Source organism: Aotus nancymaae, unplaced genomic scaffold (genome assembly GCF_030222135.1).
Source record: "Aotus nancymaae isolate 86718 unplaced genomic scaffold, 86718_ANA_hifiasm-v0.15.2.pri h1tg000108l, whole genome shotgun sequence".
Classification (NCBI taxonomy): domain Eukaryota; kingdom Metazoa; phylum Chordata; class Mammalia; order Primates; family Aotidae; genus Aotus; species Aotus nancymaae.
The window spans coordinates 39,137,044-39,161,082 of NW_026988523.1; the positions used below are offsets into that span (position 1 = coordinate 39,137,044).

The following is a 24,039-nucleotide window of genomic DNA, read 5'->3' on the forward strand; positions in this document are numbered from 1 at the left end:
AAGGCAGCATAGGCCCCATGCAAAATCAATGCTATAAACAGGTTCTACCGAGGAGTTCAGAGGAGGAAGGTTTGTTTCAGCCACGAGAGACCAATATGGAGGAACTTTACGTCGTGGGAAGAGCTCAGGACCAGGATTCTGGTCTGCCACTTATGCTCTTTGTGACCTTGGAAGGGACATTTCCTCCCTCTGTAGAATGTGGAGTTAGACAAGGGGCTGCTCTCAGGTTCCCTCTGGCTCTGTCAGTCTTGTTCTTTGAAGAGAGAGCTGGAGTTGAAGCCTCTTCCTTCTCCCCTTCCTCTGAAAACTCAGAGCAGGGAACATTTGAGAGACTGATCAATTCCTGAACTCTCAAATGTAGCAGGAGAATCAACTCTAGGAAGAAAGGACTGAGAGGCACTATTGCCCTCGCACCCAGGGACAGCAGGAATATGCGGAGATTGTGGCATAACACCATAGAAAAGACCCTGTCACTCACCATCCCATTCCCCGTAAAAGCTCGGCAGGAATCGAAGTTAAACTGGGGAAGCAGAGACCCCTGGAAGACTGGGGTCCCAATGGGCCTCAGGTTAGATTTTTATTTCGTCCTGAATTCAAACTCCAAAGCTAGAAGACCTCTCCCACTCCTGTTATGGAGAAGGGCAGCTGTTGCCCCTGTCCCCAACGAGGGGAAACTTGGAGCAGGAGTGGAGGGGTCATCTCAGGAGGCCTAAGGAGAAGCCATTAGTCTGAGATGATGCAATTGTGAGTAAATGTTACAGCCTCTGGCTCAGGCTGGTTGGATGCTCAGGGGCTGGGGGCTAGGACCCTAGAGTCCCTACTATCTCCCGAGCTCACAACTGAGAAGGAGTTAAGAGAAACTGAGAAAAGAAAGAAAAAAATGAAATGAGAGAGGGCATCCAGAAAGGATAAGCTAGCGAAAGGAAACGAAGGAAGTAGGGGGTTCCTGGAAGGGCTGAAGGTGGAAAGGGAGGCTGAAAGCTGTGCTGAGAGGGAATGGAGCCTAAGGGGAGAAAGGCCAGGCGGGCGTGGCCAGGAGGGGAGTAAGCCCAGAGCTGGTGGTGACAGATGGGTGGACACAAAGAAGAGAGCTTCAGGGAAGACAGATGGATGGGGGAGGGAAGAGAAGAGGTTGGGGGTTGGGGGGAGCCCAGTGGTTGGAGGCCATAATGAGATTGGAGATGGGCTATGAGCTGAGGAGAGGTGAGTGGAGAGGAGAGAAGAAAGGGGAGGCCGCCTTAGGAGACAAAGGCAGTGCGGCCTAGACAGCCTGGGACGAGAGGCCTCGGCTGGGTGCTGAGAAGGGGGGCTTCCAGCCGGGCTGGCAGCAGAGAGAGTGACAGATTGTGTAGTGAGCCAGAGTGGAGACCCGCTGTCACCTTCCAGAGGCACAGAGAGGTGGAGACAGAGAAAGACAGACTGACAGAGACCATGTGGAAAACACAGGGAGAGGAGCTAAGACGGAGGAAGACATCCAAGACCAAGACCGGCGGCCCCTTCCCGAAAACAGCAGCTCTGCCCGGGAGGGGCACGCTCTGCTCCTGTAACCCAAAACACTGCCACTGTTACAAAATAACACCCTAGCCACAGGCCACTCCCGGGAAGGGTCCGGCAGTGTGGCACAGTGAGGGTTAATGCCGTCTGCTCTCCCTGCCAGCCGCTTGCCTGGGTGGGTCCCCAGGGCTCCCCACATATGTCACCCCCTCTCCTGCCAAACCCACTGCTTCCCAGCTCCTCCAGGCCCTCCCCCCACCCTCAAGGACAAGGCCCAGGCCCCTGTGTCTTCCTTACACACCAACCTCCCTCCCCTCCCCCAGTGATCTACCTCTCAGGCTATGGGGACAGATTCGTGAATCACGATCTGAAAAAGTGAATGCCTAGAAAATGTGAAATAGCAGAACCCTCATTCTGTTGTATCAGGTGTTGCCTCATTATTGGATTATCTCAAATAAAAGCCAGTGGAGATTTTTAAACAACAAAAATAAAGTAAAATCACAGCAAACTATAAAGCCATAATCATCCTTTTGCCCTCCTTGCGGCAAAGACCCCCACAAAATTCTGAGAGTTCTCCCTTTCCCTGGGGCCTGAGGCCAGACAACCTGGGTTGGCCTCAAAACTCTCCCCAGCCTCCATAATCATAATGCCTCAGATATATGTGTGTATGGAACTTCTTGCCACCTTTAAACCACCATAAGAAGTTGGGATGATCACTTTAGTTTACCCAGCCCTTTCCCATGCAGGAGTTCACCTGGGTGTCACCACTACTCTGACAAAATGAGGTCAAGGTTACGTGACTTATCCAAGGTCACCAGGACTTAGATCCACATCTAACTGCCTCCAGATTTAGTAGAGGTAGTTCTTCCCACCATTTCATGCCTTTATGTCCTCTCTGTCACAACTGTGTTCTTTTTTAGCTACTCCCCTAAGGAGCAAAAGCTGAAATCCTAAGTGAAAACTGGGTCAGGGGGCGCCAGAGTCCAGGATCCTGGGATGCCAGATGCAGAGAAGGAGGAGCGGTCCCCAGAGCACTCTTTCACCCTCCTCTCCCATGGAACCTCAGCTTGAACTGGGACAGGTTCTGTGGGGGTGCTTCAGCGATGGAGGGTGCAAGGCTTAAGTATCTGAGCAAAAGGGCCTGAAAGGAGGGAGCCCCACAACAGGGGTTTGGCTCCTTCCTGCATTCTCTATGCCACCTCCAAGGTTCCTTTCTGCTTCGAGGGTCTCTCCGGGTTCTGCTTTTGTTTTCCTCAATGTCTTACTTTTTGGGTTCTGGTCTCCCTGTTTCAGTCACAGTCCTTCATTTCCATCCTTCAGTTTGTCACCTTTCCCCACCTTGTCTCCTTGTCTCTGGCATTTTTTGTTTCCTTCCAACTGTCTATTCTCTGCTTCCCTCATGCCTATGTGGACCCACCCTGCCTTGGGACCTCCCTCAGGACTGCGTCTCATGGTGTCAGTATTTCTCTGTCTCTAAATAGCTCCATTTCTGTATTCATCAAAGTCTGTGTCTCCCTAGCAGCCTCCTCTATTTTTTTTTTAAGATGGAGTCTTGCTATTGTCATTCAGGCTGAAGTGCAATGGTGTGATTTCGGCTCATTGCAACCTCTGCCTCCTGGGTTCAAGTGATTCTCCTGCCTCAGCCTACCAAGAAGCTGGGATTACAGGCACGTGCCACCACTCCCAGCTAATTTTTATATTTTTAGTAGAGATGGGGTTTCACTATGTTGGCCAGGCTGGTCTTGAACTCCTGACCTCAGGTGATTCACCTGCCTTGGCCTCCCAAAGTGCTGAGATAACAGGCGTGAGCCACTGCGCCTGGCCACAGCGTCCTCTTTTTAAGCCTCTCCTCAAGTCTCCATCTCTCCCGTAGCTTGGGTCTCCAAGTCTTCCACAAAGCCTTGGCAATCTGGCAATTCTGTTTCCATTCTACTTTTTAAAAAAAAAAATCTTTCTGCCTCCTCTGTCTCGATCTCCCCATGAGACTGTGTCTTCCGATTTCCCTATGTCTTCCCCATGTCTGTTACCCGATAACTCTGGTTTCTCATTTTTTTCTCTCTGAGTCTCAGTATCTTCCCGTGTCTTTCTCGTTGTTTCCCTCTACTTCCTCTGTCTCTGTTCATCTCCCCTTCTTTCTGTATCTCTCATCTCTCCCATGGCATTCTCTCCTGAGTCTCTTGGTCTCCCAGTTTCTTGGATGGGGTGGAGGGCAGGAGAGTGGAGGAGGTAGAATTGTTGTTGCTGGGGGCTCATTAGGTGGAGATTGGTTTTTAATCAGCACCATGGCAATGATGATGCAAGAACTGAGATGCCACCTGATCCCCTGCTCCCGCCACAGCCCCCCTCCTCAAGCCTCCTTTCCCCTCCAGCTCAGCCCATCTGCTGGCGCCTGGGCACCTGTCTGGGCCTGCCCAGGTGGGAGTTGGCACCTCCCAGACTCAGGGATGGGTGCAGGTGGGGGAGCTTGGGGAGGAATTATGGGACTCCCCTTGGGGAATGCTTCCCCCTGGAGAAAGCCCAGAAAAGGTTGACCAGCAACAGGGAAATGGCAAATCCCTCCAACCTGAAGGTGAGTTGGGCTCCTACTAAGCTCTAGGCCTGATATATATATATATATATATATATATATATATGTAATCTCCCTTATTTCCATGGCAACCTAAGAAGCAGGTATAATCACCCCCATTTTACAGAAAAAGAGGTCGAGGCTCAAGAGGATGTTTCTTGTCCAAGGTCACACAGCTGACAGAGCCTTTTTCACTGTATCGCACTGTCTCTAGAGTCCTCTCTAGCTGTGGTTCATTTGGATACTCACAAAGGCTCAATGAAGACATCCAGCAGCTGAGTAGGGAGGGAACTTCGGATACTGAAACCCTCGGTGCACTTCCTCTCTACGCACCCTGGTCCCTGCGTTGCCCCTCCTCATTCCTGCCACTCGGCAACACACGCACGCACGCACAGACACACAGACACACACACGCACGCACAGACACACGCACGCACGCACACACACGCACAGAAACACACATATACACACACGCACGCACACAGACACACACATACACACGCACGCACACACACAGACACACACGCACGCACGCACACACATACACACACACGCACTAACACACATACACGGGAGGCTGCTGAGCTATTGATGGGAACTTAATCAGTGTCCATTTGCATATGATTTTGTATCTGGTTTTCTTATCGCTGGTTTGATGCCCTCTACACTCAGAGCTGCCCGGCCCTCCTCTCCCAGTGTCCTTCCAATCCTGGGTCTCCCTGTCTTGGCACTCCTCCGCTCCGCTCCTTTTAGCCTTTACCTCTTTTTTCCTAAGAGCCCACTAATTCCCAGTGGGGCAGGTTGGGCTGGCCAGCCTAGAAAAACTCCCTGTGGGGTCTGTGTTCCGAATCTGATCCTGCTCCTCCCCTTGGTAATGGGTTAGGTAGGAAGATAGATAGGGGATGTGGTAAGAGGGTGTCGGGGTGATTGAGTCCCAGGGTGATGAGGGTAGGGGCTGAACAGTTGCTATGGACAGACTGGCAAGCAGTGGGTACCAGCTTTATGAACGGTGAGAGCTTGAGGGCCAGGGCCCTAGGGTCCTCTTCTGCATTTTAGTGCTGTCCACTTGCTCTTTTCTCGGTTTCCCTGTTAATATCTTGAAGAGTCTTCCTCCCAGAAAAAAAGGAGACACAGGGAAGGGGCTGTTCAAGTCATGCTGGGAATCAGAATGGGGCTGTGGCACTTAACCATGGCTTGCTGGGAGCCTCTGCCCTGCTGCCTCTGGTGTGGGAGACTGAGGGGGTTCATCTGTGGTCCTACCCTGGCTCTCGCCCCAGCCCCACCCCTTCCCCAGCTCTCCATTTCTTGCTTATGAAATATGCATGGAGAACAGATGTCCCTGCTCCCCCACTCCCCGCCCCCCCCCAGGGCCAGCCCCCGCCCCCAGCTCCCGGGGGGGTTCCCAGATCCCTCTGCCAATGGCTGCCTGGCCTGGCTGTTTAATATTGATGAGGGGGGGTGGGCCTGGGCCAGCCAATGGAGAGCTGGGGGTGTGTGTGTGTATCTCCATATATATACATAGGGCTGGGCCAGCTCAGGTGTGTATGTGTCTGTGGGTGTGTGTGTGAGTGTGGCTGGCCCCAGTACCTGGCCAAGCCCACCACCTCCACCTGGGCCCTACACCCCCACCATGTGTGCCCCTCTTATCTACCCTGGAGCCTATACAGCTATGCCACGCTGCCCCTGAGAGCTCTAGAAAGCTGGTGACTAACTTTGCAGACGGATGAGCCCTGAACACCCAGAGGAGACTGGGGCTGTCAATGCTGCCCCTTGTCCTGCCGGCTTGGAAGCCCTGACAGGGTCCTTCTAGGTAAAGGGGAAAGCACGAGTGGGAGGGATGGGCGTGTCCCTCCCATTCTCTGGCTCAAGCCCCTTCCTAGAGCCTCCCTCTAGTTCTCTCTCTCGCGCGCGTGCTGTGTCTCTCCCCGTCTCCGCATGCCCCTCTTCTCCACTCCCCTTCGACTCTTTGTGCCTATCTATCCTCAGTCGGGTTAGGGCTGGCAGAGGTGGGGTGGGAAGTTCTGTCCCGGATGCTTGGAATTGCTGCTCCCCTGATCCTTGGACCCTAGAACTTTGAGACCAGAAGTGGATGTGGGGGTGAGGACTTGATGGGTAAATAGAAGCTGCTGCCGGGACCGGAACTGGGGAGGACAGTGGGGCCAGGTGGAGATGAGACTGGGTCCAGCTGGGGAGCACAGAGAGGGGAAGGAAGGGCATGGCAAAGTGATCAAGGGTGAAGGAACACAGGGACCAGGCAGAGAGAATTAGCCTGTGATCGATGTGATAAATGTGCTGAGAACCCCGCAGCTGAACTCCTGCTTCCAACCCCAGAATTGGGGTGAGGAGTTGGGGGCACTAAACATGTACTGGGAGGTGCTGACTTTGGGGCCTCCCACACTATTGCCATCCCCCGCATAGTTCCTTTGAACCCCAGAATATGGAATGTGTTCTCAATTTCAGCACTCACCACCTTCTGTTTCGTGTTAAGATTGTGTGTGTACTTGTTATCCGATGTGGATGACTTTGCATCCCTCCAGAGCTTCATAGCTGCTCGTTGGCTTGACTTGAACCTACCTTCTGTGTGGTGGGGTGGGGCGAAGCCGGGGAGGATCCTGACCCCTGTAAGAGTCTCTATCAGGCAGGAAAGCAAGGGCTGGGGAGAAGGGGGGATAATGACTGTGCAGGCACCTCAGTGCTTCTGTTTCTAATCATTAGTAAGTTCAGCTGATGGTGAGTGGCCCACTCTTCCCCTTTAACACTCCACACAAGCAAATCCCTTTCCCCAGCTTTTCCCTGGCCGTGTTTGTGCTGTCTTGCCCTGATCTCCTCTGGTCCTAGGACAAGCAAACCTTAGCTAAGTCCCATAAGGGTAGCCCCAAAAATCTGTCTGTGTCCTCCTCTGCAGGCCATGTCTGAACCTACCTTGGGCTATGGGAGAGTGTGGGAAGAAAGTTATGTTTCCTTTCCCCAGCCTTCCTTGCAGAGCCTCCAAAAGGGCCAGGGAATGGCAAGGGCTGGAAATTTTGAGGACAGAGGTGGAAGAAGGGGCCGGTCGTGCACAGGGCGGTGGTGGTGGGAAGAGATATCTTCCTCTGGTTCTAGTGGACAGGATCTGACATCTACAATCGTTCTGCTGGGGAGGTTTGGGGGACCGGGAGGGGAGCTGTGCAGAGCTGGGGCAGCTGTGCAGAGCTCCATATGTCCTAGTCTACCCTACAATGGGCAATCTGTGTGTTTACTCCTCCACCCCAGGCGGCAAGGGCGGAGAGGGGCCCTGAGAGGGAGGGGGCCACGTGCTCAAGGCTTGTATTTTCACAACTGGGAAGCGAAAGAGTCACAGCTAACTTCTCTTGGAGCTATGGCTGCTGTCTTGCTCAGATTTTTTCCTCCTTTTATTTATTTATTTAGGTAAAAAACAACATGAAATTTATAATCTTAACCATTTTTAAGTGTACACTTCAGTAGTGTTCGGTATATTCACGTTGCTGTGAAACAGATATCCAGCACTTTTTCATCTTGTGAATGTATAATTCTATACCCACTAAACAACTCCCCTTTACCCCCTCCCTCCAGCCCCCTGCAACCACCACTCTACTTCTGTTTCTATGAATTAGATGACTTTAAATACCTCATATAAGTGGAGCTATACAATATCTGTGGTGTTGTTACTGGTTTATTTCACTTGTCATCATATCCTCAAGGTTCATTCATGCTGTAGCATGTGACAGAACTTCATTTTTCGGGCTGAATAATATTCCCCAGTATGTATATACTACATTTCGTTTATCTGTGGTCCATTGGTGGACATTTGGGTTACCTCTACCTCTTGGCTATTGTGGATACTGCCGCTATGAACATGAGTGTGCAAATATCTCTTTGACACCCTACTTTGTTTGTATATATACCTAGAGGTAGGATTCCTGGAGCATATAGTAGTTCAATATTTTTATTTTTTGAGGAGCATTTATACTGTTTTCCATAGTGGTTGCATCACTTTGCAATCCCAACAAGGCATAAGGGTTCCAATTTCTCCACATCCTCGCCAAGATTTATTTATTTTTTGGTTTGGTTTGTTTTTGTAATAGCCATCCTAATGGATAGGAAGTGATATCTCATAATGGTTTTGATTTGCACTTTAATGATTAGTGATGTTGAACATTTTTTTATACGCTTGTTCATCATTTGCTTATTATCTTTGGAGAAATGTGTATTCTGGTCCTTCGCCCGTTTTTTTCCTTTAAAACATTTTTATTTATATAAATGTACGGGTACAACTGCTATTTTGTTACAAGCGTGGATTGCATCATAGTCAAGTCAGGGCGCTTAGGATGTCCATCACCTGAATTCCATACATGGTACCCATTCTGTAATGTCTCATCTTTCACCTCCCTCCCAATCCCTCCTTTGCCCATTTTTAAATTGGGTTATTTGATTTTTGTTGTTGTTGCGTTATAGGATTTATTCGTATGTTCTGAATATCAACCCCTTATCCGATGTATAATTTGCAAATATTTTCTCCCATTCCGTAGATTGCCTTTTCACTCTATTGACTGTGTTCTGTAATAAATTAATGTCTGATGTGGTCCCGTTTTCTCCATTTTTCCTTTTTGTTGCCTGTGCTTTTGGTGTCACATCCAAGACATCACTGCTGAGTCCAATGTCATGACGCGTTCCCTCTATGTTTTCTTCTAGGAGTTTTATGGTTTAGGTCTTCAATCCTTTGCTCAGTTTTAACCTGCCTGGTGTGTCCTTCTCATCACTTCTGTTACTGGTTTTCTCTTCCCTTCTTGCTGCCTTTGCTCCTCCCCTTCTTTCACCCTGTCCACCTGCCTCTGCCTCTCGGCCTCTCCCCACCCCCGGCCCCCACCCCCGGCCCCCACCCCCGGCCCCCACCCGTTTCTGCTGTTCTTCCCCACATTCACAGTTCCTTACCCTCCCAGCCCATCTCAAACCCCTTTCCCATCTCTGAGCTGTGCACTCCCTCCTCCCTCTGCTGCTACCAGTTCTGTCTTCTCTTTTTCAGGCTTCAGACAGGAACCCTGACCATGGAACCCTGAAGTGGCAGTGACTTCTAAAGCTCAGTGGCAGACCCCACGACCCCAGGCCCTTCCTCCCCCTCCCACAACCAGCTTTCAAGCTCCCAGAGGGAGGGGTGGGGAGGGGATCCTGATCTCACCGGGCAGGAGGCTTCCATCATGATGCTCAACTCAGACACCATGGAGCTGGACCTGCCGCCCACCCACTCGGAGACTGAGTCGGGCTTCAGTGACTGTGGGGGCGGGGCGGGCCCTGACGGGGCCGGGCCTGGGGGTCCGGGAGGGGGCCAGGCCCGAGGCCCAGAGCCGGGAGAGCCTGGCCGGAAAGACCTGCAGCATCTGAGCCGGGAGGAGCGCCGGCGCCGGCGCCGCGCCACAGCCAAGTACCGCACGGCCCACGCCACGCGGGAGCGCATCCGCGTGGAAGCCTTCAACCTGGCCTTCGCCGAGCTGCGCAAGCTGCTGCCCACGCTGCCCCCCGACAAGAAGCTCTCCAAGATTGAGATCCTGCGCCTTGCCATCTGCTACATCTCCTACCTGAACCACGTGCTGGACGTCTGAACTCGGCCTGTCTCCCACCTTCCCGGGCCTCTCTGGAGCCTCTTCTCACCGCTCACTGCTTAGAATGGCCGCCTCCTCCCCGAGCCCTCATCCCTTGGCATGGAGTCCCAGAGGCCCTGGGCCCAGGCAGAGAGCCCAGCGGCTGGGCGAGAGGGCATCTTTCTTTCCCTGACCCAGGCACCTCGAGGGCTATTGTCCCGGGTTCCTTCCCGGGTTTATTGCTGGGGCCCAACTGTGCAGAATTGTTCGCTAGTGTGGTTGGTATGGAATCCTTGCTGGCTTTACTAAGCCGGCCGCCCTTGGAGTCTGCCCCCAAGCTCTCTCACGGAATGCTGCCCCTTCTACCCCTATGTCCAGATTTTCAGCGACCGCAGACCCCAGCTGTGTATCCCGTGGGTTCTACCCTCTCCTGCCCCTGGTGGGGGTGGGCTGTCAGAACTGCAAGGGAGGAAGGTTGGGGTTAGAGTGGGGAGTGGGCTTCTTCCTCCAAGATCTCAGTCTCTCAGTGCTTGGCAGAGGGGTGGGGCCCTGGGGAGGCAGGGTTCGTGCCCGGACTCCTGTGAGGGGCATCTCAGTCGCTGGGAATTACGGAAAAGCTCTTCCTGTGGCTGTCGGTCGTGTTCCTGTGGCTTAGCACATACAGACCTCAGATCTTTCTTGGTAGTGAGTGCCTTGCCCTCTCTGAGCTATTTGGCCGCTTCCCTGCCCCACTGACTCCTACTGTCCCAATTTTCTCCCTTCCTGTGTGTCACTAGAGAACGGAAAACCTAGATCGTGGATTAGGGGATGACATCCCACACAGCCCAGAGTACTTGCAGACGGCTCAGGCAACGAGTGGGCCACGTCTCATTTCTGCTTCCTCCGTCTCAGCCCACCCTGAAAATGTGCAGCAGCCTCGCTGTTCCTCCCCCAGATGCAAGGAGCGTGCCCAGTTGTTGCCCTCTGGGAATGCTCAATTCTCCTGGCCCTAGGACCTACTTATTACATTTTTTTTCCTCTTTCCTTGAGCTGCCTCTGGCAAGGGAAGAGACCCCCCAGCTCTATGCTCCCACTCCATACTACTGATTCCCCGCCTGCACACCATAGCCCAGGGTCAGCAGTAGCATGAAGGGCCTTAGAACCTGCGTAGAAGAAATGAACTCACTGAATTTCTGTGCAACCTCCTCCCTCGAACCAAACTCTTAGTTCTACAAGTATATTTATTTATTTATGTATTTATTTATTTATTCATCTATTTATTTACTTATTTATTTATAAATATTGCTATTTATTGCTGAGTTGTGCACTTTGGGGTAGAGTGAGGGGCTCCCAGCAGCTCTAGCCGGGTCTCTTGCTTCCTCCCTGCTCTCTTCTCCCCTTTTCTTCCTCCTTCTTCAACTCCTGGTATGTGTGAGCGTGCCCTTTGCTTGCCACACCGTATCTTTTCCCCAGATCCGCCTGTCCTGACACCCTAGCCCTCCGGAATAGTGCTCCTCCCCCAGCTCTGGGGCTCCTGGATGTCCTTCCTCTACTCCCTCCACCCCCAGACAATCCCACCCGGTCCCATCTGCCTCTTTTCTCTCCCCGGCCTGCCCTGTGACCCTTGCTTCTTCCTGATACTCCCAAGAGCAGGCCCCAGGGGTCTGTGTCCTGTGTCCGTGTGTGATTCCTTCCAGTTTCATTCCCAATTTCATACAGAAAGAAAAATTAAAGTGACCTCGTTCTAGCACCAGGTATGGTTGTGGTTCATTCACTTGGGTTAGGAAGTGGCCTGCAGGTTATGGTATGGTGGGCGTTGAGGGTCCCACGCTTTCTAGACTCTTCTGAAGGGGTCATGAGAACTCAGTTTGGGGAACAAATGAAGACAGAGAGAAGAAGAGGCCACAGGGAAGAGAGGTGCAGGGGAGAGCATAACATACAGGTCCAAGATGTCCCCACCAAAATCCGGGTGCCAGACACCCCATCTTGGCACTCCTTTAGTGAGACCGACTTCTCTGATGTTGTGCTTTGGCTCCTGCTCCCTGTGGCCTGAGAAGGAGCTGAATATTCCAGTAGAACCCGTTAAAAATGTGTCTGTGGGTTCATGCTGCTGGGAAGAGTTATAGTATGAAACTGAGACACTGCCTTCCCCTTCACTGTCCCTAGGCTGGGACAACATTCCTTGCAATCTCAGTTCGTGGCCTCAGCATACTGGGGAAAACAGACGGCAGGCCTGGGACTGAAAGAATATGGACAGGGATAAAAGTGCTGAAGGGACCCTCCAAAGAATTTATAGACGGGGACACTAAAGCTCAGAGAAGGTCAGGGTCTTACCCAAGGTCACACAGCTAATTGGGGGCACAGCTAAGGTCCAAATTCAAGTTCTTTGTACCATTTGCTGCCAACTCCCCTCCGCCTCCTAAAATGACCCAGCCTGATAGTGAGTCCTGTTTTGGAACCGGTATTTTCACAGGTGCATTGATAAACTAGAGAGGATTCAAGGTTGTGTGGCAAAGAAACCAGAAGGTCTGGAGACCACGTTTTAGAAGGAATAGTTGAAAAATGGAGAGTATGTGTCTTGATAAGAGTAGACTTATGGGGTAATATGATACCCATCTTTAAATATTGAAAGAAGAATAAAAAATGGATATTCCGTGGGGCCCTAGGAGGCAGAACAAAACCAGTGAGTAGAAGTTGGAGGAAAGCAAATTTTAATTGCAAGAGAAGTTTTGCAGCACCTGGAGCTGTCCAGCAACGGCACTGACTGCTCAAGAGGAGAACTCCAAATAGAGAAGCTGGAGAATCAACCACAGGCAGAGAAATCCAGAGCACATTCCTGCTCAGATGGAACACTGGCCAGGTTCATTAGAAGATCCTTTCCAAACTTAAGGTCATACGAGAAGGCTGAAGGCAAACAGCAGGAGGGAAACTCAGAGACACCTTTCAGTCCCTGAAGGGTTTTCTTTTTCCTTTTTCTTTTTTTTTGAGAGTCTTGCTCTGTTGCCCAGGCTGGAGTGCAGTGGTGGGATCTTGGCTCACTGCAGCCTCCACCTCCCGATTCAAGCCATTCTCATGGCTCAGCCTCCCAAGTAGCTGGAACTATGGGCGCCTGCCACCAAGCCCGGCTAATTTTTGTATTTTTAGTAGAGATGGGTTTTCACCATGCTGGTCAGACTGGTCTTGAACTCCTGGCCTGAAGTGATCCTCCCGCCTTGGCCCCCCAAAATGCTGGGATTACAGGCATCAGCCACCATGCCCAGTTATGGGTTTTCATCTTTGATGAACAAAGAATGATATAAGCAGCAGGAGGGGCTTGAGTTAGACTTAGGGAGGAGCTTCCATACAGGTCCGTCTTCACATCTTCCCCTCCCCATGCAAGTTAAATAAAATGTGCTCTGCCCAGAGCCTGGCAAAAGGGAGGGCTGAAGTGAGATCAGGGAGAATTTCAGGATTCCAAAGGGCGAGAGTTGGACGGGAACACAAAGATCATGGAATCCAACAACTGTACTTCAAGGGCAGGTAAACTACTGTCCAGGCAGATGATGTGACTCGCCCATGACGATGGCCTTGGTTTCGAAGCCAAGTCTTCCATTCCTGGCGCTGAGAGCTTTGCCCCTCTCCGTGCTCAGCAGCTGCAGTCCTCCGGGGCCCTGTCTCCCTCTCTTGTCTCTTTGCCTGGGCTGGAGAGCAGAAGGGGTTGGGGGCCCTTCCCCTCAGGGATCCCTGAGGGCCTGGGGTGCTGAGAGGGGGAAGCTGCAGCTGTTCTACTGCTAGCTCTGAATTTCTTCAGATAATCAATTGGCCTCGCTGCCGCTCTTAGCTCTTCGCGCTCTTCTCCTCTGGGCAGGACAGGAGGAGGTGGAGAGTGGGAGGAGGAGGGAGCAGGGGAGAAGGCACTGGGGGAGGAGGGAGAGGACAGGGAGATGGAAGTCCTTGGGCTGAGGGGAACGTGAAAGCTTTGGGGCTAGCAGATAGGGAGGTTGGAGAAAAGGGATTGTTAGAAGAGGATCTGCTCTGTGTCCCTAATTCCACATCCCTCTAAACCCAACTAGCGGGTGGTGGGGTGGGGGAGGTGCAGCTTGGGGGACCCAGGAGAATGGGACTCTTTCACCTCACCCCTGCTTTCCTCCTGTAGCCCCTTGCCAAGTATCCCATGCATGGCCATAGCTCCCCCAGCTGTCCATGTCCTCTTCCAGTCCTAGTGACCACAGGTGCCTGACCCTCCGGTCCTGTCTTCATCAATGCCCCCATCTGCCTTGTAACTCAGCAAACCCTACCACCAGTGACAGAGCAGAAGGCAAGGCCCAGGGGCTGGCGAGGGGCGCCTAAAACATCACACACACACACACACACACACACACACACACACACACACATTGTCATTGGCTGCCAGGCATATGGCTCCTTTGTGCCCCACACAATGGCGGCCCTGTCTGTGCCCCTTCCCAAGTCTGGGCACAGTGTAGGGGGCGCTCCGCTCCCTCACTCCACCGCCTCCCTCCCTCTCCACCCCAGCTCAGGGCCTGTCTTCTTTGCCTTTGCTGCTTCTTCCTCTGTCTGGAAAACCCTTTCCACCACCCACTTCCTTTATCTTTCTGCTTTTATCTTGAGTTCTTTTCTGAGCTTTTGACCTCTCACTAGGCGAGGATTATGGGCAGAAGAAAGAGGCTCAGCGCTGGGATGTGAGCGCAGGGAGAAGGGAGGAAGCAGAGATGCACCTGTAAGGCTGACAGGGAGTGGAAGAAGGGAGGCAGTGGTGGCAGCGGAGCCACCCCGTGCTAGAGGGGAGGAAGCCCGCTCCTGGCAGCCAGAGGACCCGCCTCCCTGCTCTGTCTCCCCCTTTCCCCTTTGTGCCACAGTGATCGAACCGCAGGCAAGCCTTCCCTGAGTGGCAGCCTTTTCACAGGAAAGCAGGAAAGTCAACAAGACCCACCGGGGTGTGATGAGGATTAAATGAGATCCTCGTGAAGGTGTTCAGCACCGTAAATGCTCATTAGATGCTATCTCAGGGGCAGTAAGTAACAGGGTCAACTGTGCTGTTGTACAGTTTGTGCATGGTGCAAGGTGCCAGGCTAAGGGGAGTGTAGGGCCCTGACAACTGACTCCACTTCTACCAGACCAACTGTGCAGCAGGATGCATGCATCCCTTGAGAGCTGGCCCTGGAATCAAGCCCCTCGTGTGTGCTCCTGAGTCCAGATGAAAACTCCGGAGTCCTGACCCCCTTGGGAACCAGGACAGAATGGAAAGGGACAAGAGGCTATGAGGGATGCCTCTCCCTGAGGGGGAAATCCTGAGCTCAGTCTTCTCTGAGCAAATAGACAATCTATGAAACCTACTAAATGAAGGATGGAGAAACTGCAGCTGAGAAGGGAGCTGAAGAAGCAGAAACAAAATGGAGACATGGGTCGGGGTGTGATCGGAGCAATGTGTTGGTCTGAGGACCCTTCTCTGGTTCCCTTCTCCATTCCCTCCCTTCAGCAAGTTCAAGTCCGATTTGGTTATTGCTTGTTGAACACTGCCCCCTGGTGGCTACTAGCAGAAACGTTTTCTCTCTTCCTATCCCCAGCTAGGAGCTGCTGAGAACTCAGAAAAGAGAAGAAATGACCCAACTGGGGACAAAGGACTAAGGAGTTACGATTCTGCATCAGGATTTCTCTACTTGAGATTTCTGGAAGGTGAAGGAGGCTTGAGGGTTGGCCACAGATAAATAGAGTTTAGAATTCATAGGTGGTTCATTTACGTATATATTATATATATATATATATACACACACACACACATATATATATATATATTTTTTTTTGGGAAGGAGTTTCACTCTTGTTGCCCAGGCTGGAGTGCAGTGGTGCGATCTCTGCTCACTGCAACTTCTGCCTCCCAGGTTCAAGTGGTTCTCCTACCTCAGCCTCCTATCTGGGATTACAGGCATTCACCACCATGCCGGCTAATTTTGTGTTTTTAGTAGAGATGGGGTTTCTCCATGTTGGTCAGGCTGGTCTCGAACTCTCGACCTCAGGTGATCCGCCCACCTCCGCCTCCCAAAGTGCTGGGATTACAGGCGTGAGCCACCTCGCCCGGCGTCATTTACATATATTATGGTCTACAATTTGCAGATTGATTTTTTTCTGGTCTGTGCCTGTCTCATTTATTGTGTGTCTGTGCTTTGTGCATGTTCTGTATTTAGGGATGCTTACCCAATTCTGTGGTTTTTGAACACGCCTATATCTGTTTGCTTGTTTTTTTGTGCTCTTTTTAATGTAGGAGTCTGAGTGACAGCTGTCAGGTACGGAACAAGGATAGGACGCTGTCTAATTTCCTCTCTCCTAGAAGCCCTTTCTCCCCTTGAAGTTTTACCTTTTGTCTCCCAGCTCCATGAGCTATAATCTATGGTTATTTATAGGTTACGGGTTTTTTTTCTGGCTCCTGCCCCTCTTTGGACATCCCAAGCTCAGATCCTTGATTTGCTCTATCCTGGGACTCTCAGGCCTTCCAAGCAGGGCCTCCAGTGGGGTTCCCAGGTGAGAATCTCTGCTGTCTACCTCCCTTTTATCCTTTCTGGCATTAAACTCCAGCCTCCTTTGTTTATAAGCTTGCAGCTGCCTCTTTCATTGGATGATTCCGATTCATTCAGTGCAACATGCATTTATGGAATAGCCAATGTGTACCAGGCACTGTTCTGATTCTGAAATATAGGCTCAGGCCTTCCCCACCATCTACTTGGAAGGGAGTGTGGGAGACAGACATGTAAACATATCAATTTCCCAAGGAATAGTAGTGCAAGGAAGCGAGTGATGACCTCAAAGAGGGTGTTGGTGAGGAAGGCAGTCGATAAAATCCGAGCTGGGTTTTGAAGACTGTCAGATGTGTACAGTGAATTCTGTGGTGTGCTGCCAAGACCCCCCTTACAGATTTCCTCCTTCACTGGACAAGCCACTCACTTCTCCAGCTGTGGAAGTGTTGACTCACAGCCGAGTCCCTCTTCAGGAATTGCCTTTGGAGGAAGAAAGCCACCTTGCTTGAGATGCTGCTCTCTCCCTAGGGCAGGCAATGTCTGGTTGATGTGGGGTTACAAAGTTATCCCAACTTGAGAGCCCTCATGGGTTAGACAGACGCCTGTTCAGTTTCTCTCTCTGCTTAATGCAGCTTCCCTCACACCTCACAGGTGTTCCCAAGAATACTCCTGTTGACACGCTCCTGTATACAATCTCAGAGTTCAGGAATTCGCTTCCCAGGGAACCCCACCTAAGATGTAAAGGTACTGTAGGTATGAAGGCATGGAGCCCTGAGAGGCCTTGGTGAGCAAGGTCACACTATAAGCAGTGTGGTATTGTTGGGACATAAAGTGCAAGGGGCTGGTGGGACAGGGGAGTGACAGAGAATGGTCTGGATCTGGAGAGGCAAGCAGGGGCCAGGTCAGGAGAAGCCATGTCTGTTATGCTAGGGAGAGTGTGCTTTGCCACACAGCAATGGGAAACCAATGAACGTTCTCTAGTGGGGTAAACACCATCATCAGATGTACCTTTTAGAAATACCACTTTTAGAACATTTTTTCTTTCTAAAGACAGAGTCTCACTCTGTCACCCAGGCTAGAGTGCAGTGGCACGATCTCAGCTCACTGCAACCTCCGCCTCTGGGTTCAAGTGATTCTCCTGCCTCAGCCTCCAGGGTAACTGAGATTATAGGCGTGCACCACCACACCCAGTTAATTTTTGTTTTTTGTTTTATTTTGGGGGGGGACAGAGTCTCGCTCTGTCGCCAGACTGGAGTGCAGTGGTGAGATCTCGGCTCACTGCAATCTCTGCCGGCAGGCACTGTTCTGGATTCTGAAATACAGGCGCAGGCAATTGATTTTCCTGCCTCAGATTTCTGAGAAGTTGGGACTACAGGCACGCACCACCATGCCCAGCTAATTTTTTGTATTTTAGTAGAGACAGGATTTTACCATGTTGGCCAGGATGGTCTTGATCTCCTGACCTCGTGATCCACCTGCCTCAGCCTCCCAAAGTGCTGGGATTACAGGTGTGAGCCACCACGTCTGGCTACTTTTAGGACGTTTCTGAAGATAGCTGAGTAAATGTAAGCTCTGTGCAGGGAACAGTTTTAAAAGGCTATCGCCAAGTCAGCTGCATGAAGATGAGGGTCTGTATTTAGGTAGTGGCAATGGGAATGGGGAAGGGAAGACAGATTTAGGAAAGCTATTTAAATGGTAGGTTCAACAGGACGTCGTGATTTATTAAATGTGGCAGGCTGCAGGAGAACTCCCAGGTTTCTGGCCTGGGAGTCTGGATGCACCGTGGTGCCACTTTCCAAAGTAGAGCACGTCAGAGAAGGAACTTTGTGGAGAATTGTGGTGGAGATGGTGGCAGTAAGGGTGGTACAATAAGGACAAACTGAATGAGAGCCACCTCAGAGCCTTCCTACGGAGCTCCCAGAAGGACGTTGGCTTTCTGGGTTTGTGAAGTTGTACCTCTTCACTAGGAAGTCTCCCAGAATCTCCAACCCCACATATCACAAACCGGCCACCTTATTTTCTCCCCTCCTCAACCCTCCTCCTCTCCTGGTATCCCCACGGCAAAACATGGCGCCATCAGCATTCAGCTGCCCTGACCGCGGCTACACGTGGTTCCTTCTAGTCTCACCTCGAATCCATCATCAGTGGCTATTCCTTTTACCTCCTAAACGTGACTTCTGCTTTTATATCAGCTCTACCAATGCTTTCCTTCACCTGGACTACTGCGGTGGCCTAGCTGGTCTCCCTGCCTTTCAGCTTCCTCCCCTTAGCTCCGCCCTCCAGGTTGCCCTCAGACTTAGCCACCCAAAATGCAAACTGAACCAGGACACTTTTTTTTTTTTTTTTTTGAGATGGAGTCTTACTCTGTTGCCCAGGTTGGAGTGCAGGGGAATGATCTCGGCTCACTGCAACCTCTGCCTCCCGGGTTCAAGCAATTCTCCTGCCTCAGCCTCCCGGGTAGCTGGGACTACAGGCGTGCGCCACCATGCCCAACTAATTTTTGTATTTTCAGTAGAGACGGGGTTTCACCTTGTTGGCCAGGATGGTCTCGATCTCTTGACCTCATGATCCATCCGCCCGGCCCACTAGACACTTCTAAATTGCCCTACAAAAAGTACTCACACCAGCAGCTCCTGATGCTCTTCATTTCCTACCATTTGACTAGCATTCGATTTTTTTTTGAGATGGAGTTTTTGCTCTTGTCACCCAGGCTGGAGTGCAATGGCACGATCTCAGCTCACTGCAACCCCTGCCTCCCAGGTTCAATCCATTCTCCTGCCTTTACCTCCTGAGTAGCTGGGATTACAGGTACCCACCACCACACCCAGCTAATTTTTGTACTTTTAGTAGAGACAGGGTTTCATCATGTTGGTCAGGCTGGTTTCGAACTCCTGACCTCAGGTGATCCACACGTCTTGGCCTCCCAAAGTGCTGGGATTACAGGCATGAGCTGCCGCACCAGGCTACTAACACTTGATATTATCCAAATTGTAAATCTTGCTGCTTGGGTAAAGTGATGTAAAGTGATAGCTATTATTTTTCCATTTTCTGTTTGATTATTTGGAATTTTAATTGATTCTAGGATCTCTAGAATTATAAAACTGCAGGATCCATAGGTTTATAGACATGCAGAAAATTTTCTTGCCATGCAGAAAATTTTTATTTAGTCTAATACATAATCTTGTCTTCCATGACTTCTGTATTTTGGGCCTTGGCTCTCCCTGCTCCAAAATTTTTGTTTGTTCTCTTTACATATTTATGTTATTGTTCTTTTTTCATATTGATATTATTAACTTTTTGTGGGTAGTATTTTACCTTTAACACTTTAATGTATCTGCATGTTATTAGATTAAGAAATGAGGTAGGAATTCAACTTTACTTTTTCCAAATAGCTATCCAATTGTCCCAATACCATTTATTGAACAATCTATCTTTTCTTTACTAAAAGAATAGTTTTATTTTTCCCTTTGCAATACTTTTATGCATTATTTTTTTTCTTTCTTTGGTTTTCAGAGTTACTTATGTAATCTGAATACAAGTTTTTAGAAAATCAAATATGTGATTTGCAAATGTTTTCCTCTAATCTGTTACTTGTCTTTTCACCTCTTAAAAGTGTCTTTTGAAAGAGGAAGTTCTTAATTTTTGGTGAAGTCCCATTTATCATTTTACTTCTTTTATGGATCATGTTGTTGGTGTAAGAAATCTTTGTCTCACCCAAGCTCACAAGGATTTTCTCCCTGTTTTTGTCAGAAGTTTTATAGTTTTAGGTTTTATATTTCATTTTATGATCAATTTTGAGTTAAGTTTTGTGTGTAATGCGAAGTATGGATTGAAGTTTTTTTTTTTTTAATTTGCATTGTAGGTATTCAACCGTTCTTTATTGAAAAGACTATCCTTTCTCTACTGCATTGCTCCTGTACCTTTGTGAAAAATCAATTGGCCATATGTATGTGAGTCTATTGATGAATTTCTCAGTCTGTTCAATGGATTTATTTCTCTGTCTTGATGCCTGTACTATACTGCCTTGATTACTGTAGCCTTATAATAAATCTTGAACTTCTATAAAATAAGTTTTTTGAATGTATTCTTTTTTTCAAAGTTGCTTTGGCTATTCTAGGTCTTTGGCATTTCTATATGATGTTTAGACTCAAATTGTCAATTTTTTTTCTGGGATGGAGTCTCTCACTGTCACCAGGCTGGAATGCAATGGCGCAATCTCGGCTCACTGCAACTTCTGCCTCCTGGGTTCAAGCAATTCTCCCTCAACCTCTCGAGTAGCTGGGATTACAGGTGACCGCCACCACGCCCAGCTCATTTTTTGTATTTTTAGAAGAGATGGGGTTTCACCATCTTGGCCAGGCTGGTCTTCAACTCCTGACCTCATGATCCACCCGCCTCAGTCTCCCAAACTGCTGGGATTATAGGCGTGAGCTACCGCGCCGAGCCAAATTGTCAATTTTTATAGAAAAGATGACTGTGATTTTGTTTGGATTGCATTGAGTTTACAGATCAACTTTTAGAGAAGTAAAATCTTAAAAATATGAAATCTTCTAACCCATAAACAATGTATAGTATGTTGTCCCATTTATTTAGACCATCTTTAATTTCTTTAAGCAATATTTTATCATTTCCAGTGTACAGGATGTGCGTATCTTTGGTCAGATTTATCCCTCAGTATTTTACAATTTTTGGTGTCACTGTAAATGGTGTTTTAAATTTAATCTTTTCGCGTTCATTGCTAGTGTTATGAGTTGAAATGACCCTTCCAAGAGATATATTGAAGCCCTTACCCCAGTACCTGTGAATGTGACTCTGTTTGGAAATAGAGGTCTTTGCAGATGCAATTAATGAATATGAGGTAATGGAGTAAGATGGGCCCTTAATCCAATATAGTTGGTGCCCTTTAAGAAGAGGGAAATCTGGACATAGACACACAGGGAGGAAAGATGGTACAGATTCCCAGAGAGAGAATCCAGCCAAATGACAATGGAGGCAGAGAACGGTGTGATGAATTTACAAACCAAGGAATGCCGTGGATTGTCAGAAAACACCAGGAACTGGAAGAAGCAAGGAAGGACTCTCCTCTAGATCATTCAGAGAAACCATGGCCCTGCCAACACCTTGATGTCCAATTTCTAGCCCCCATCACCTTGGTAATGAGTGTTTATCATTTTCAAGTTCTAGTATCATTTCAAGTCCTCTTCTCTAGTTACTTTGAAATATACATAATATTGTTGCTAAGTATGGTCACCCTAGTCTGCTGTCAAACATTAGAACTTATTTCTTCTCTCTAACTGTATGTTCATACCCATAAGCAACCTGTCTTTATCCTTTCCTTCCCCTCCATGCTTTCTAGTCTTTGGTATTTTATTTGGAGATTTTCTAGATATCTTTCTATTATTGATATTTAATTTAATACCATTATAGCCAGGGAATATATTTTATATAATCTGATTCCTTTTAAATTGATCACTACTTATTTTATGGCTTAAGATATGGTCTATCTTGGTAAATTATCCATGAGCAATGTTCTTGAAAAAAATTCTGCTGTTGGAGGGAATGTTCTATAGTCAATTGAGTCAAATTAGTTGATACCTAGTTGGTCAAATCTTTTATATCTTTACTGATTTTCTATTCGTTCTATCTATTATTAAGGATGGGTATTGATATTACTGATTATCATTGTCGGTTTGCCAATTTCTCCTTCTAGTTCTATTGGTTTTTGCTTCATGGTATACACACACACACACTTATATACACACATACACACACACACACACACACAGAAAGAGAGAGAGAGAGACAAAGACAGAGACAGAGACAGAGATAAAGAGAGAGTCTTACTCTGTTACCCAGGCCAGAGTGCAGTGGCACAATCATGGTTTACTGCAGCCTCTACCTCCCCAGGCTCAGGTGATCCATCTCAGCCTCCCAGGTAGCTAGGACTACAGGAGCAAGCCACCATGCCCAGCTAATGTTTTGTATTTGTATTTTTATTTATTATTATTATGATTATTTTTTCTTTTGAGACTGCGTGTCACTCTGTCACCCTGGCTGGAGTGCAGTGGCGTGATCTCAGCTCACCACAACCTCCGCCTCCCCAGTTCAAGTGATTTTTGTCTCAGCCTCCACCTCCCGAGTAGCTGGGACTACAGGTGTGTGCCACCACAACTAGCTAATTTTTGTATTTTCAGTAGAGACGGGATTCCACCATGTGGCCCAGGCTGGTCTCAAACTCCTGAGCTCAGGTGATCCGCCCACCTTGGCCTCTCAAAAGTGCTGGGATTATAGGTGTGAGCTACTGTGACTGACCCAGAGTTTTTTGTTTTTTCAATTCAGTCTCCATAGAGACTGTCAAAAATTGTCAATGCTGACTATGTTGCAAGTCATCGTGGTAGGGTATTGGAAAAAGTTTTCAATTAGCAATAGTTGTGCCTCAGATAAACCTCACTGGCTGTGATACTCGCCACTGTGCAAAGCTGCTTCATGTACTTCGAATCTCTGTTATTAGGTACATAAACGTTAAGAATTATTATGTCTTCTTGATGAATTGACCTCTTTATCATTATGAAATGATTCTTTTTATCCCTGGCAATATTCTTTGCTTTGAAATCTATGTTATTAATGTAGCCATTCCAACTTTATTTTGATTAGTATTAGCATGGTACATTTTTGCATCCCTTTACCTTTAACCTATTTGTGTTTATGTTTCAAAGGTTTTCTTTTAGGCAGTATACAGCTAGATACTACTTTTATAATTGAATCTGACAAATTATGCTTTTTAATTGGAGTATGTATGTATGTATGTATGTATGTATTTATTTTGAGACTGAGTCAGCCAGGCTGGAGTGCAGTGGTGCAATCTTGGCTTACTGCAACCTCCACCTCCCAGGTTCAAGTGAGTCTCCTGCCTCAGTGTTCTGAGTAGCTGGGATTACAGGTACACCCCACCATGCCTGATTAATTTTTGTATTTTTAGTAGAGACAGGGTTTCACCATGTTGGCCAGGCTGGTCTTGAACTCCCAATCTCAACTGATCTGCCCTCCTTGGCTTCCCAAAGTGCTGGGATTACAGGCATGAGCCACTGTGCCTGGCTTTTAATTGGAGTATTTAGACCATTTATATTTAATGGAATTATTGATATTAGCCTGGTTTAAATTTTTGTCTTGTTATTTGTTATCTATTTGTACCATCTGTCTTTTGTTTCTTTTTGCCTTTTTTTCTCAGGAGCATAAATAACTGAAATTCAAAATAGTGAATATGGCCAGGCATGGTGGTTCATACCTGTAATACTAACAGTTTGGGAGGCTTAAGCATAAATAACTAACAGTTTGGGAGGCTTAAGCATAAATAACTGAAATTCAAAATAGTGAATATGGCCAGGCATGGTGGTTCATACCTGTAATACTAACAGTTTGGGAGGCTAAGGCAGGTGAATCAGTTGAGGTCAGGAGTTGGAGATCAGCCTGGGCAACATGGTGAAACCCTGTCTCTCCCAAAAATACAAAAGTTAGCTGGGCATGGTGGCAGGTCCCAATTACTCGGGAGGCTGAGGTGGGAGGACCACCTGAGCCTGGGGAGGTTGAGGCTGCAGTGAGCTGAGATCATTCCACTGCACTCCAGCCTGGGCAACAGAGCAAGACCCTGTCTCAAAAAAAAAAAAAAAAAAAAAAAAAGACAAAATAGTGAATGTGGTGGGAGAGATTTGGAGAAATATTTGGGATTTTATAGAAAAGAGATTAAGTCAAACTGATGATGTCAGGAATGACTTAAGAAAATATTTGAACTGAACCTTGAAATATTTTAGATATGAGTGATGGGGCAAGGAAGGTGCTCCATATAGAGCGAATAGGATGAACAATGGGATTGGGGGCAGTAAAGCACGTGTTTGGGCTAGGGAATAATAGATTG

At 48.6% G+C, this 24,039-nt stretch overlaps 1 protein-coding gene and 1 non-coding gene across 2 annotated transcripts; one reads left to right on the forward strand and one right to left on the reverse strand.

The window, feature by feature from the left end:
- The first annotated feature begins 5,602 nt into the window (after positions 1 to 5,602).
- Positions 5,603 to 11,368, forward strand: NHLH1 (nescient helix-loop-helix 1). Its single transcript, XM_012449665.2, has 2 exons — positions 5,603 to 5,870; positions 9,084 to 11,368. The coding sequence occupies exon 2, from the start codon at positions 9,256 to 9,258 to the stop codon at positions 9,655 to 9,657; it is 402 nt and encodes a 133-aa protein (XP_012305088.1). The 5' UTR covers positions 5,603 to 5,870; positions 9,084 to 9,255; the 3' UTR covers positions 9,658 to 11,368.
- Positions 11,369 to 22,466: 11,098 nt separating this feature from the next.
- Positions 22,467 to 22,608, reverse strand: LOC135272425 (U4 spliceosomal RNA). The gene has a single exon (XR_010340570.1). It is a non-coding gene; the product is annotated as a U4 spliceosomal RNA (small nuclear RNA).
- Positions 22,609 to 24,039: the final 1,431 nt, after the last annotated feature.

Bases quoted from the DNA above. Each gene is read 5' to 3' on its own strand.
- NHLH1 (XM_012449665.2), top strand. From the start codon at position 9,256: ATGATGCTCAACTCAGACACCATGGAGCTGGACCTGCCGCCCACCCAC.